The sequence below is a fragment of the Ursus arctos genome, unplaced genomic scaffold (genome assembly GCF_023065955.2).
Source record: "Ursus arctos isolate Adak ecotype North America unplaced genomic scaffold, UrsArc2.0 scaffold_2, whole genome shotgun sequence".
Taxonomy (NCBI): Eukaryota; Metazoa; Chordata; class Mammalia; order Carnivora; family Ursidae; genus Ursus; species Ursus arctos.
In genome coordinates, this window is record NW_026622874.1 from 51,225,553 (window position 1) to 51,239,617 (window position 14,065).

General features: G+C 38.1%; 1 protein-coding gene across 1 annotated transcript in view; it reads right to left on the reverse strand.

Moving 5' to 3' along the window:
* The window catches only part of USH2A (usherin), a 676,313-nt gene that overhangs the window by 566,423 nt on the left and 95,825 nt on the right, over positions 1–14,065 (reverse strand). The window contains exons 10-11 of the mRNA XM_026517347.4: positions 9,662–9,857; positions 130–260 (exon numbers count right to left, since the gene is read on the reverse strand). Of these exons, the coding sequence (XP_026373132.2) occupies positions 130–260; positions 9,662–9,857 (327 nt within the window). The remainder of the gene's footprint in view (positions 1–129; positions 261–9,661; positions 9,858–14,065) is intronic.

A 14,065-nucleotide genomic window follows, 5' to 3' on the forward strand; every position in this document is an offset into this window, starting at 1 on the left:
GTCTTAGAAAAGCAAACACACACACCTAGGACTTCCTGATAAACACAGACCTCAATTTCACTGGTAGAACATCGCCCAAATTAGTTTCTGAAAGCGAGCAATTCTTTTCCTTCAATACCGAAAACTCACCTTATCACAAAGGAAGCCACTGTTCCTCGTGCCCACTTTATCACAATCACAGGGTTTGCAAACATCAATGGCGGAAGGATCTGCACCAACGTGTCGGAAAAAGTAATCCTTACATAGCTCACAGTTCCTTCCTGCATCAGAGACAGGTTATGCATTATGACTTCCAATTCATTAAAATCAGCTGCATAATTCAAAATTAAAGACTGTATTCCTTTGAGGGAGTTCTATAATTTTCGGGACGTCCATTTTAATGCACCTTTCATCTCTACCTGCCAATTTAGTGATCCAGAGCATATGAAACAATGAACCTGTTACAAACTGTGCTTTACTTCATTAAACTCCCATCTGTTATATAATACCATACTTCTAAAAAGCTCTGCTTTGTTGGGGCCCATACATTTTGAAAGAGTTTGTTCCTAAACTTAAAACTTTTCTTTATTTCTAGGACCAGGCACTTAGTCTAAATCAAATATGAGAAATGTTTACGTATGAGGCGGATGATGGTTATACGTTGGAAGCAAGTAGGCATGTAGTATTAGAAATATTTTTCAAGAACTAAATCTTGTTTAAAAAAAGGACATTGTTCTAAATATAATTTATTATTCTATAGTTAACATTATTAAAAGCAAATGTTTCTCTGCTTATGGCCATTATTTTTTATTTCAAATAGCAAAATAGAAATTGACTATGTTTGGATATATTAGAAATAAGAGGTAATTCCTGTAGTTTACAATTTATTATTTAGAAATTTTCTCTTGCCATTATATACAAGAAAAAATCTAAACTGTAGGGGGATTCTAAAGTAAATGTGAGTAGCATATAAGACCACTGGAATAAGCTGAATTAAAACTCAAGACTATCAATTCCCCTTTAAACATTATGTTTTCTACTCTGTTCAAATATTGCTAAAGTTGGCTCAATATCAGGAGACTATAGAAATAACTTAATCAAAGAAAAACACATTCTGATAGATATTGGCCATGGACTAATTAAAAATTAGATGAATTTATAGTATTGCTAGAATATTTATATTTGCATATGCTGATGACACCTGAATTTCTATCTCTAATCTAGAAATTTCTTCTTTATCATTCAATGAACATTTATTGAGTGATTACCATGTTTCAAACACTGTGCTAAGTGCTGAGAAATACAGTAGCAAGCATAATACACATTGTACCCCTTTCACAGAGCTTTCTTACAATCTAGTGGGTAAGATGAGTTCTAATTAAATAATTACAGGAACAAATATGCACTTACAAATTGTGATAAGCATAAGATATCACTAAAGTATATAGATGATACTGATCTATTCTGAAGCATCACAATAAGGTTTTTCTTAAGAAATGAGTTTCAGAACTATTTCCAATTGCCCAGAAGAGTTCCTCCTATGTCTCTTGGAAATACTGTGAACATTTCCAAAACAGAATTTATCATTTTCTCCCTAAGGTTTGATCCTTTTGTGTTTTCTGTCTCAATGGCTGGCACCAACATTGACTCTGTTGCTCAGACTGGAATGTTAGGATTAACTCTCCCTTTCCCTTACTTACACCCTACACTTTGCTCAGAAAATGCTATCACTTTCCACTCCACATATCTCTTAGATCCACTTCTCTCTATCCACACCATCTTAAATGTACTCGAACATTATTTCTTAGCTGGACGACCACAGTATCCCAAACTACTTCTGGCCCTCTCCAATCCATTCTCTACTTTATAACCAGATGTGCCTTTCAAAAATATAAAACTTATTATGTCTCTTTCTTGTAAAATACCCTTAAGTGGTATTTATTAACCTGAGAATAGAAGCCAAACTCTTTACCATGGTTCACAGAGCCTTCTAGATCAGACCCCTGCTTTCCTTCTTAGCACCTTGTCTTACAATCTTCCACTTGTCCTTCTGTCAGTTCTTTCAGGGTGCCATGTTCCTCTCTCCTCTAGGCCACTGCACACCTGTTTCTATTAGAGACCTTTGTCACACCCCCCTAATTCCTCTCCCTCTCACTCCTTCACCTGATTAACTCCTACTGCACTTACCCTATCTTAGCACTCAACGGACAACTTTGTAATTGTTCTTTTAATAGTTGCCTTTCCTACTATGTAATAATCCACATAAAGACAGGAAAATTCAATATCTTGTTCGTCTTTATATTTCCAGCACCTAGTCAAGTTCTGGTGACATTTTAGGTCATCAATAATTATCTAGTAAATCTATTCATGCTTCCGAGTGGTATACTTTCAAATCCATCAGACTTGGGCCATTATATTTTACAAATTGAGATATTGCCTATTTCTGCTTTTAATATACCAGCCCTTCAGAGAGTAGTAATCTTCAATGATGAGTCAAAATGCTGTATGCTTTTAGAACAAGACTTCGGTACTCATCTTGTGCATTTAATTAGCATTTTTAAAAAGGAGTGTTCCCAGATCCGGAAGAGTTAAGATGGCGGAGGAGTAGGGGACCCCTTTTTCAGCCGGTCCCCTGAGTCGAGCTGGATAGGTACCAGACCAGCCTAAATAACCACGGAATCAGCCTGAGACGCAGGAAGATACATCTGGATCTCTACAAATGAACATCTCCAGCGCTGAGTATTGAGGTACGAAGAGGGGAGCTGTAAACCGTGCACAGATATCGGAAGATAAACGGAAGGAGGAGGGAGCCGCCGCGTTCGGGCGCCGGGGAAATGGCAGCCTTCTGCACGGGGGAGCGGGCGGACTCACGGACGGCACCCGCGAGAGAGCGGACTGAGACCGGTGAGCTGGGAGCGCATGCCACCAGGCTTCTTGCGGAACACCGGAATCCCGGTGCGCTCACGGGATCCAGACTGAGACCGGGAGCTCCCAGAGCGCGCGCGGGGCGGATGGTGGGCCACCTGCACGGGGGAGCGGGCGGACTCGCGGATGGCACCCGCAAAACAGCAGACTGAGACCCAGAACCAGGTGCGCGTGCCACCAGGCTTCTCATGGAACTCCGGAATCCCGGTGTGCTCACCGGGCATAGACTGAGACCGGGAGATCTGGGAGCGCGCAGGGCGGCTGGCGGCATTAGAAACACAAAGAACAGAGACACGCCGGCCCTGGAAGTGAGGGCGCACATCCGGGGATGCTGCAGGGTTGAACAGCACCAACAGTAACAGAGTTAAAGTGGCCAGAACATCAGTGGAGAATGGGCCACAATCCCTCTGTTCTGTGACAATTAAGCCTCTGCTGCTCTGACTCTCAGAAGAGGCACAGCAGACCGCCAGGGAAAGCCGCCAGAGAATAAAAGCCTGGAAATACCAGCTCACAGCGTGCCCATCCCCATCCCCCCTTGCAGGGGACATGGAGACTCTACCCAAACAGGGTTGCCTGAGTATCTGCGCGGCAGGCCCCTCCCCCAGAACACAGAAGGCAGGCTGAAAAATCAAGAAGCCCACAACCCGGGATGCCTGGGTGGCGCAGTCATTGAGCGCCTGTCTCCGGCTTAGGGCGTAATCCTGGCGTTCCGGAAAGGAGTCCCTCATCGGGCTCCTCCACAGGGAGCCTGCTTCTTCCTCTCCCACTCCCCTGCTTCTGTTCCTGTTCTTGCTGACTGTCTGTCTCTCTCTCTCTCAGATAAATAAATAAATAAAATCTTTAAAGAAGAAGCCCACATCTCTAAGATCCCTATAAAACAAGGGGCACGGCCTGGGACCCAGTCAATAATTTGGGCTCTGGACAACCCCGCAACCTCTACTCATCAGAATGACAAGAAGGAGAAGCCCCCCCCCCCCAAAGAAAAGACAGTGAGTCTGTGGCCTATGCCACAGAAATAATGGATATGGATGTAACCAAATTATCAGAAATGGAATTCAGAGTAACGATGGTCAAAAAGATGAGTAGAATTGAAAAAAGTATTAACGAAAAGGTTACTGAGAATATAGAATCCCTAAGGACAGAAATGAGAGCAAATCTGACAGAAATTAAAAATTCTATGAGCCAAATGCAGGCAAAACTAGAGGCTCTGATGGCCAGGGTCACAGAAGCAGAGGAATGGGTTAGTGAATTGGAGGATGGGTTAATAGAGGGAAAAACCAAAATAGAAGCTGCTCTTAAAAAAATCCAAGCCCACGAATGTAGGTTACGGGAGATTACTGACTCAATGAAACGATCCATTGTTAGAATCATCGGCATCCCCGAGGGGGTGGAGAAAAACAGAGGTCTAGAAGAGATATTTGAACAAATTGTAGCTGAAAACTTCCCTAATCTAGCGAGGGAAACAAACACTCGTGTCCAAGAGGCAGAGAGGACCCCTCCCAAGCTCAACCACGACAAACCTACACCACGTCACGTCATAGTGCATTTCGCAAATATTAGATCCAAGGATACAGTATTGAAAGCAGCCAGGGCAAAGAAATTTCTCACGTACCAAGGCAAAGGCATCAGAATTATGTCAGACCTGTCTACACAGACCTGGAATGAGAGAAAGGGTTGGGGGAGCATATTTAAAGCTCTTTCAGAGAAAAACATGCAGCCAAGTATCCTTTATCCAGCAAGGCTGTCATTCAGAATTGATGGAGAAATAAAGACATTTCAGAATCGCCAGTCATTAACCAATTTCGTAACTACGAAACCAGCCCTACAGGAGATATTATGGGGGGTTCTATAAAAGTAAAAAGGCCCCAAGAGTGATACAGAACAGAAAGTCACAGCCAATACAAACAAAGACTTTACTGGCAACATGGCATCATTAAAATCATATCTCTCAGTACTCAGTCTTAATGTGAATGGTCTGAACCTTCCCATAAATGTCACAGGGTTGCAGATTGGATAAAAAGAAATGACCCATCCATTTGCTGTCTACAAGAGACTCATTTTGAACCCAAAGATGCATTCAGAATGAGAGTAAGGGGATGGAGTACCATCTTTCACGCAAATGGACCTCAAAAGAAAGCTGGGGTAGCAATTCTCATATCAGATAAATTGGATTTTAAACTACAGATTATAGTTAGAGATGCAGAAGGGCACTATATTATTCTTAAAGGAAGTATTGAACAAGTGGATATGACAATTATAAATATATATGCCCCCAACAGGGGAGCAGCAAGATACACAAGCCAACTCTTAACCAGAATAAAGAGACATATAAATAAAAATACATTAATAGTAGGGGACCTCAACACTCCACTATCAGAAATAGACAGAACACCCTAGCAAAAACTAAGCAAGGAATCAAAGGCTTTGAATGCCATACTCGATGAGTTGGACCTCATAGATATCTATAGAACACTACACCCCAGAACCAAAGAATACTCATTCTATTCTAATGCCCATGGAACATTCTCAAGAATAGACCATGTTCTGGGAAACAAAACAGGTCTCAACTGATACAAAAAGATTGAAATTATCCCCTGCATATTCTCAGACCACAACGCTCTGAAATTGGAACTCAACCACAAGGAAAAATTTGGAAGAAACTCAAACACTTGGAGACTAAGAACCATCCTGCTCAGGAATGACTCGATAAACCAGAAAATCAAAAATCAAATTAAACAATTTATGGAGACCAATGAGAATGAAAATACAACAGTCCAAAACCTATGGGATACTGCAAAGGCAGTCCTAAGGGGGAAATACATAGCCATCCAAGCCTCACTCAAAAGAATAGAAAAATCTAAAATGCAGTTTTTATATTCTCACCTCAAGAAGCTGGAACAGCAACAGAGGGACAGGCCTAATCCACGCACGAGGAAGCAGTTGACCAAAATTAGAGCTGAAATCAATCAAGCAGAAACCAGAAGTACAGTAGAGCAGATCAACAGGACTAGAAGCTGGTTCTTTGAGAGAATCAATAAAATTGACAGACCACTGGCAAGACTTATCCAAAAGAAAAGAGAAAGGACCCAGATTATTAAAATTATGAATGAAAAAGGGGAGGTCACGACGAACACCATTGAAATTGGAAGGATTATTAGAAACTTTTATCAACAGCTATATGCCAATAAACTAAGCAATCTGGAAGAGATGGAATCCTTCCTGGAAACCTACAAACTACCAAGATTGAAACAGGAAGAAATTGATTTCTTAAACAGGCCAATTAATTATGAAGAAATTGAGTTAGTGATAAACAACCTTCCAAATAACAAAACTCCAGGCCCGGACGGTTTTCCTGGGGAATTCTACCAAACATTCAAAGAAGAAATAATACCTATTCTCCTAAAGCTATTTCAAAAAATAGAAACAGAAGGAAAGCTACCAAACTCATTCTATGAGGCCAATATTTACCTTGATCTCCAAACCAGGCAAAGACCCCCTCAAAAAGGAGAATTACAGACCAATTTCCCTAATGAATATGGACGCCAAAATCCTCAACAAGATCCTTGCTAATAGAATCCAACAGTACATTAAAAGGATTATCCATCATGATCAAGTGGGATTCATACCTGGGATACAAGCGTGGTTCAATATTCGCAAATCAATCAGCGTGATACATCATATCAACAAGAAAAGACTCAGGAACCATATGATCCTCTCAATCGATGCCGAAAAAGCATTTGACAAAATACAGCATCCTTTCCTGATTAAAACCCTTCAGAGTGTAGGAATAGAAGGTACATTTCTCAATCTCATAAAAGCCATCTATGAAAAGCCTACTGCAAATATTATTCTCAATGGGGAAAAGCTGGAGGCCTTTCCCTTAAGATCAGGAACTCGACAAGGATGCGCACTCTCGCTACTATTACTCAACATAGTACTAGAAGTCCTTGCAACAGCAATCAGATGACAAAAAGGGATCAAAGGTATTCAAATCGGCAAAGAAGAAGTCAAAATGTCTCTCTTCGCAGATGACATGATACTCTATATGGAAAACCCAAAAGAAGCCACTCCCAAACTATTAGAAGTTATAGAGCAATTCAGTAACGTGGCGGGATACAAAATCAATGCTCAGAAATCAGTTGCATTTCTATACACGAATAACGAGACCAAAGAAAGAGAAATTAGGGAATCCATCCCATTTACAATAGCACCAAAAACCATACGTTACCTTGGAATTAACTTAACCAGAGACGTAAAGGACCTATATTCTAAAAACTATAAATCACTCTTGAAAGACATTGAGGAAGACATAAAAAGATGGAAAGATATTCCATGCTCATGGATCGGAAGAATTAACGTAGTTAAAATGTTCATGCTACCCAGAGCAATCTACACTTTCAATGCTATCCCGATCAAAATACCGAGGACATTTTTCAAAGAACTGGAACAAATAATCCTTAAATTTGTATGGAAACAGAAAAGGCCCCAAATCTCCAAGGAACTGTTGAAAAGGAAAAACAAAGCTGGGGGCATCACAATGCCAGATTTCGAGCTGTACTACAAAGCTGTGATCACAAAGACAGCATGGTACTGGCACAAAAACAGACACATAGACCAATGGAACAGAATAGAGAGCCCAGAAATGGACCCTCGGTTCTTTGGGCAACTAACATTTGATAAGGCAGGAAAAAACATCCAGTGAGAAAAAGACAGTCTCTTCAATAAATGGTGCTGGGAAAATTGGACAGCTACATGCAAAAGAATGAAACTTGACCACTATCTCACACCATACACAAAGATAAACTCCAAATGTACGAAAGACCTCGATGTGAGACAGGAATCCATCAAAATTCTAGAGGAGAACATAGGCAGCAACCTCTACGACATCGGCCAAAGCAACCTTTTTCATGATACATCCCCAAAGGCAAGAGAAACAAAAGATAAAATGAATTTATGGGACTTCATCAAGATTAAAGTTTCTGCACAGCCAAGGAAACAGTCAGAAAAACTAAGAGGCAGCCCACGGAATGGGAGAATATATTTGCAAATGACACTACAGATAAAGGACTGGTATCCAAGATCTACAAAGAACTTCTCAAACTCAATACACGAGAAACAAATAAACAAATCAAAAAATGGGCAGAAGATATGAACAGACACTTTTCCAATGAAGACATACAAATGGCTAACAGACACATGAAAAAATGTTCAAAATCATTAGCCATCAAGGAAATTCAAATCAAAACCACACCGAGATACCACCTTACGCCAGTTAGAATGGCAAAAATAGACAAGGCAAGAAACAACAGTTGTTGGAGACGATGTGGAGAAAGGGGATGCCTCCTACATTGTTGGTAGGAATGCAAGTTGGTACAGCCACTCTGGAAAACAGTGTGGAGGTCCCTTAAAAAGTTAAAAATTGAGCTACCCTGTGATCCAGCCATTGCACTACTGTGTATTTACCCTAAAGATACAGACGTAGTAAAGAGAAGGGCCATATGCACCCCAATGTTCAGAGCAGCAATGTCCACAATAGCTAAATCGTGGAAGGAACCGAGATGCCCTTCAACAGATGACTGGATTAAGAAGTTGTGGTCCATATATACAATGGAATATTACTCAGCTATCAGAAAGAACGAGTTCTCAACATTTGCTGCAACATGGACGGCACTTGAGGAGATAATGCTAAGTGAAATAAGTCAAGCAGAGAAAGACAACTATCATATGATTTCTCTCATCTATGGAACATAAAAACTAGGAAGATCGGTAGGAGAAGAAAGGGATAAAGAAAGGGGGGGTAATCAGAAGAGGGAATGAAACATGAGAGACTATGGACTATGAGAAACAAACTGAGGCCCTCAGAGGGGAGGGGGGTGGGGGAATGTGATAGACCAGTGATGGGTAGTAAGAAGGGCACATATTGCATGGTGCACTGGGTGTTATACACAACTAATGAATCATTGAGCCTTACATCGGAAACCAGGGATGTACTGTATGGTGACTAACATAATATAATAAAAAATCATTTAAAAAAAAAAGGGGGTGTTCCCAGATTACCAGGATCCTTGCCAAATCTGAACGAACATAAACATCACATGAAAATCCAGACGTAATGGAAGATCAAGGTCACACAAAGAAACTTAAGGGTATACATACTCAAACAAACAATTCCTGAGTTTTCCAAAATATACTCATGGTTTAATCAAAATGCCTGTAATTTTAAAAAAATACAACTTTCCTGAAAAGATAGAGTCAAAAATTAGAGTGCTATTTCTGAAAACTACCTAATTACTTGGATTCATGAAGATTTAATGAACAAACTTTTCTAACCTAATAGTATCATTTTTTTAAGTTTTTCTTTAAATTCCAGTTAGTTAACATACAGTATAATATTAGTTTTTCAAGTGTATGATAGAGTGATTCAGCCCTTCCATACAACACTGGGTGCTCATCACAAGTGCAGTTCTTAATCCCCATCACCTATTTAACGCCATTCCCCCACCAACCTCCCCTCTGGTAACCATCAGGCTGTTCTCTATAGTCAAGAGTCCACTTTTTGGTTTCTCTCTCTCTTTTTCCCTTTGCTCATTTGTTTTGTTTCTTAAATTCCACATGAATGAAATCATATGATACAGTATCAAAACACTTTCTTAAGATAGCAATAACATAATTTAAAATGATGTGCATTGTATAAGGCACATGGGCCTCAAAGCCCAAATCAGACTTTGTTATTCGTTATCTATGATTTGCTAGTTACCTGTCGTGTTATGCTCACAATCATCACAGACCCCTCCACCTCCTCTGTGGTGCTCAAATGGAAATGGGTCCACTGAGATGTTGTAGTGGCAGCTTCTGGAATGGTTGTTGCATTGACAAGGTTTACAATTGAAAGCATGAACTTGATCACCTTGGCGGAAAGGCTTATCATTATAAAGAGGCAAGCAGTGATCACACTGAAACAATAAAGTAACAGAACAATAAAGAAATATAAAGCTTTTTTATGTAACAAGCACTTTCATTAGACGTAAAACTAATATCAAAGAGTTAAAAGCAAGTATTGTTTTTGAAAAAAAATGTTTAATAAATCAAAATTAGCATCTTATATGCATGGTAGTGTGAAATGGTAAGTGTCCATACAAGCTGAAACTATGCAAAACAATCTTAATAACCAATGGGGAAAGTTATGATTGTTCAATAATCTTTAATTTTTTTTTTTTTGTCAAAACATTAAAACTTGGCTTCTAGTTTGGGTTTCCACAAGTAAAGAGCTTGGAGTCACCACTCTATCCTAACAAGTAAAAAGCTGAATAGACTGAAAAATCAACAACTCTTCTTGGATCTCTAAGGGTGAAAAACAGGACAAATAAGTCCCCAAGACTGGAAAGACAGACTGACAGATAACAGGGAGTTTCAGTGACAAAAGCAGAGACTCAGTAGCAGCAGCTTCCATGGGAACCAATTCCAGGGGAAAAGAAACAAAAAAAATAAAAAAATAAAAAAATAAAACTTAACTGTACTTAACAAATTGCTGGAGGTTCAGTAGGAACAAGTCTGAGAATTGAAGACTCCAAGGGGACCTAGTTATAATGGGGGCTCCCAAATATTTTGTGAGATTTACTTCCAGGAGTTTAACCAAGTTCTCACAGTAAATCTTAGGGAAATATTTTCTCGTACTACCGCCAGAAAGAGGAAAATGGAACCATTTTGAAATAAATCAGTGCTCACTGCACTTCTTAACAATATCTGCCCTCAGCAGAAATTAGTTAACCAGAGCCTAAACTGCTGGGGTATTATCAGAACCTGACTTAGGGAAGGGAAATACCCAACTCCAGCCCACTCCAGTCATCCTGTCTCACCTATCGGGGGGAGAGACAGAGAAGCACCTGCAAAGTTCACAGTCCAGAAGCACAAGCTCACTAAAAGATTGAGACCTAATCACAGACTATAGAGTGCTTCCCCCACACTTCACCACATTGTTAAAGGCTTGTATACAACAGTTCCTTTTACCAGGTACATCATCTGTCTATGAAGAAAAATTTCAAGGAACACCAAAAGCAAAACAAAACAAAACCAAAAATCCACTTGCACAATTTGAAAAGAGCAAGCATCAGAATCAGATATGTAAGGAATGTTGGAATTATCAGAGCAGGAATTTAAAACACCTATGATTAAAACACCTATCCTGTAATGGAGAAAGTAGACAGCCTGCAAGAACAATGGATGGGCAATGTAAGAAGAGAGATGGGAATCCTAAGAAAACAACAAAAAGATATGCTAGAGAGAGATCACACAGAAATGAAGAATGCCTTTGATGAGCCTATTAATAGATTGGACTCAGTTGAGGAAAGAATTCCTGAGGTAGATATATCAATAGAATCCTAAAAGCAGAGAACAAAAACTGAAAAAACAAAACAGACAATCCAAGGACAGTGGGACAACTAGAAAAGTTATAACATACACATAATGGGAACACCAGAAGGAGAAGAGAGAAAGGAACAGAATAATTATTTGAAACAATAATGACTGAGAATTTCTCCAATTTAATGTCAAACACCAAACCTCAGATCCTCAGGAAGCTTAGAGAACCTCAGGAAGCTTAGAAAACACCAAGCAGGGTAAATACTAAAAACAAAACAAAACAAAACAACAGTATCTATACCCAGGTCCATAATTTTCAAACTACAGAAAATCAAAGAGTAAAGGAAAAATATGAAAGAAGCAGAGTTTTAAAAACACTAACCTGTGGAAGAACAATGGTAAGAATTATATCTAACTTCTCCTCAGAAACCGTGCAATTAAGAGGAGAGCAGAGTGAAATGCTTAAGCATTGAAAGAAAAAAGCCACGAACCTAGAATTCTGTACCCTGCAAAATTTTCCTTCAAAAGTGAAGGAGAACTAAATACTTTCTCAAACAAAAATTGAAATTTGTGGCCGAACTGCCTTGCAAAAAATGTTGAAAGTTCTTTAGAGAGAAGAAAAATACTATAGGTCAGAAACTTGGATCAGCATAAAGAAAGAGCAACAAAGAAGGAATAAGTAAAGGTAAAACTTTAAAAATATTCTTACTGTCAGTTATAAATATGAAAGGCAATAAAAATTAGACTAACATTTAGTAGGCTGTAAGTTAACATTTGAAACTTTGAGAATTAAATTGTTTTATTTCTTTGTAAAAAAAATGAGTAGTTTGAATCACGCTTGCTTTCTTATCCTATAACTTTCTAGTCTATGCCTTGGTGAATGGTCATATTGCTTTGTAAGTATTGATGGCCTTCCATCATTTCAATCTTCCATCATTTCAATTAGCACAATCTTTGTGCTTTCACTGTCCTCATAACCACTCTCCTCATTTTTAAGTTTAGCCTTTGCTGAGTTGATCTAGCTGCATATATAAAGTCTTTCAAATGGCGGCACTGGTCAGCTATTTCTTCTGTGAAGAAAGGAATGTTCAATCCCCTTTCGTGAATTTGTGTTTCTCAAATGTCACATGGGTTTATTACTGACAGACTAGGAAGCAGCACAACTACAAGCTTCTTTGAATGGATGTGCACTGACCAATCCCCAACAGACTTTGAAAGAAGACTCATGATTGATCACTGATCATGATATGCATTGTTTCCACAGTAATTTGTAGACTGAAGAGTCAGCAGCTAAATCTGTACTTTATGCAATTACTCACAGTTAATATACCTTAATAACTAATATCTGAACCATGTTGTTGGAGGATTGGTATTATCTAACTATGGTAACTGAAATTCATGTACATTAGAAATATACAAAGTATTTTTAAAGATTTTGTTAAATATGGCCAAATTCCTTCTAGAAAAATTAAATTTATAGTCCCACCACCAGAAATATCTGAGAATGTCCATTTTATGTTCTGTTCCACTTAACACTGATTACCTCGTCATGATCTTAAGAAAAATATTAATCACTGCTTTAGTATGTATGTCTTTGGTTACTAGTAAAGCTAAATGTTTTTCATCTGGCTCTTGGTCAAATATAATCTTTTTTGAGGAAACTTCATTTGTATTTTGCATATTTTTTCTTATTGATTTTAACTATCTTATTATATATTAAGTACATTTTTTTGCCAGTCAAATGGTGAGGATTTAGTTCATAATTTTCAATATATACTTATATTTTATTTTTTTCTTCTACTTCACTTTTACTTTATTGACCAACATTTTCAGCAAAACAGGTAATATATATCACATAGTCATGATGGTAGCATATTTGTATTATTTCTGAATTTAATGCATATATCTTTAAAGTTACAATCTGTCTAGTGATGTTGACTATCTCAGGTAAATTATCATTTAAAAGAATTATCTATTCCAAAATAACAAGAAGCCTTTACATAAAAAAATAATAAATATATTGCCAATTTTATTAAAGGTCCTGATTTAACTATTTGACCTATTGAGTTTATAAATTGTTATATAGGTTAATAAGTTAATTAGAATCTACACTTGCGTGATTAGAATAAACTCAACATCATTAATGGTAAATAATAGTTTAAATTATTTAGGATTTTTACATTTCTATTAATAAATTAGATCATTCCATGTTTTTATAAAGACATTAAAATAAATAAAACCTTAACATTTTAATGGGGAGTCAGTATATACTTCAACTTATCAAGTTAATTTTAATATCTGAATGATCAGAAAGAAAATTCTTATTTTGTACACACCCTAAAACTTACTATAGTTTGTCAAATTATATTACATATAAAGTATGATTGATTCAAGATAAGATTTAAAATAATAGGAGCACCTGGTGTCTCAGTCAGTTAAACATCCAACACTTGATTTTGGCTCAGGTCATGATTTCAGGGTCATGAGATTGAGCCTTGCATTGGAGCTCCATGCTCAGTGCAGTCTGCTTGAGATTCTGTCCTCCCTCTTCCCCTTCCCCCACTCACATTCTCTGTGAAAAAAATAATATATACATAAATAAGAGAACTTCTGAATTAATTTTCTTGCCCCTCCATTTTTTGTAAAATACTTATTGAATTCTGAAGTGCCCAATTTTTCTCAGTTACATATTTAAATTATGAATTAAGAGAGTCAAATTATGTAACATCTCAAAAAGTCTTCCTATCTATTCATAATAATGATCCTTTGCAATTTGTTTAAAGACCATAAAAAATTATTTTGA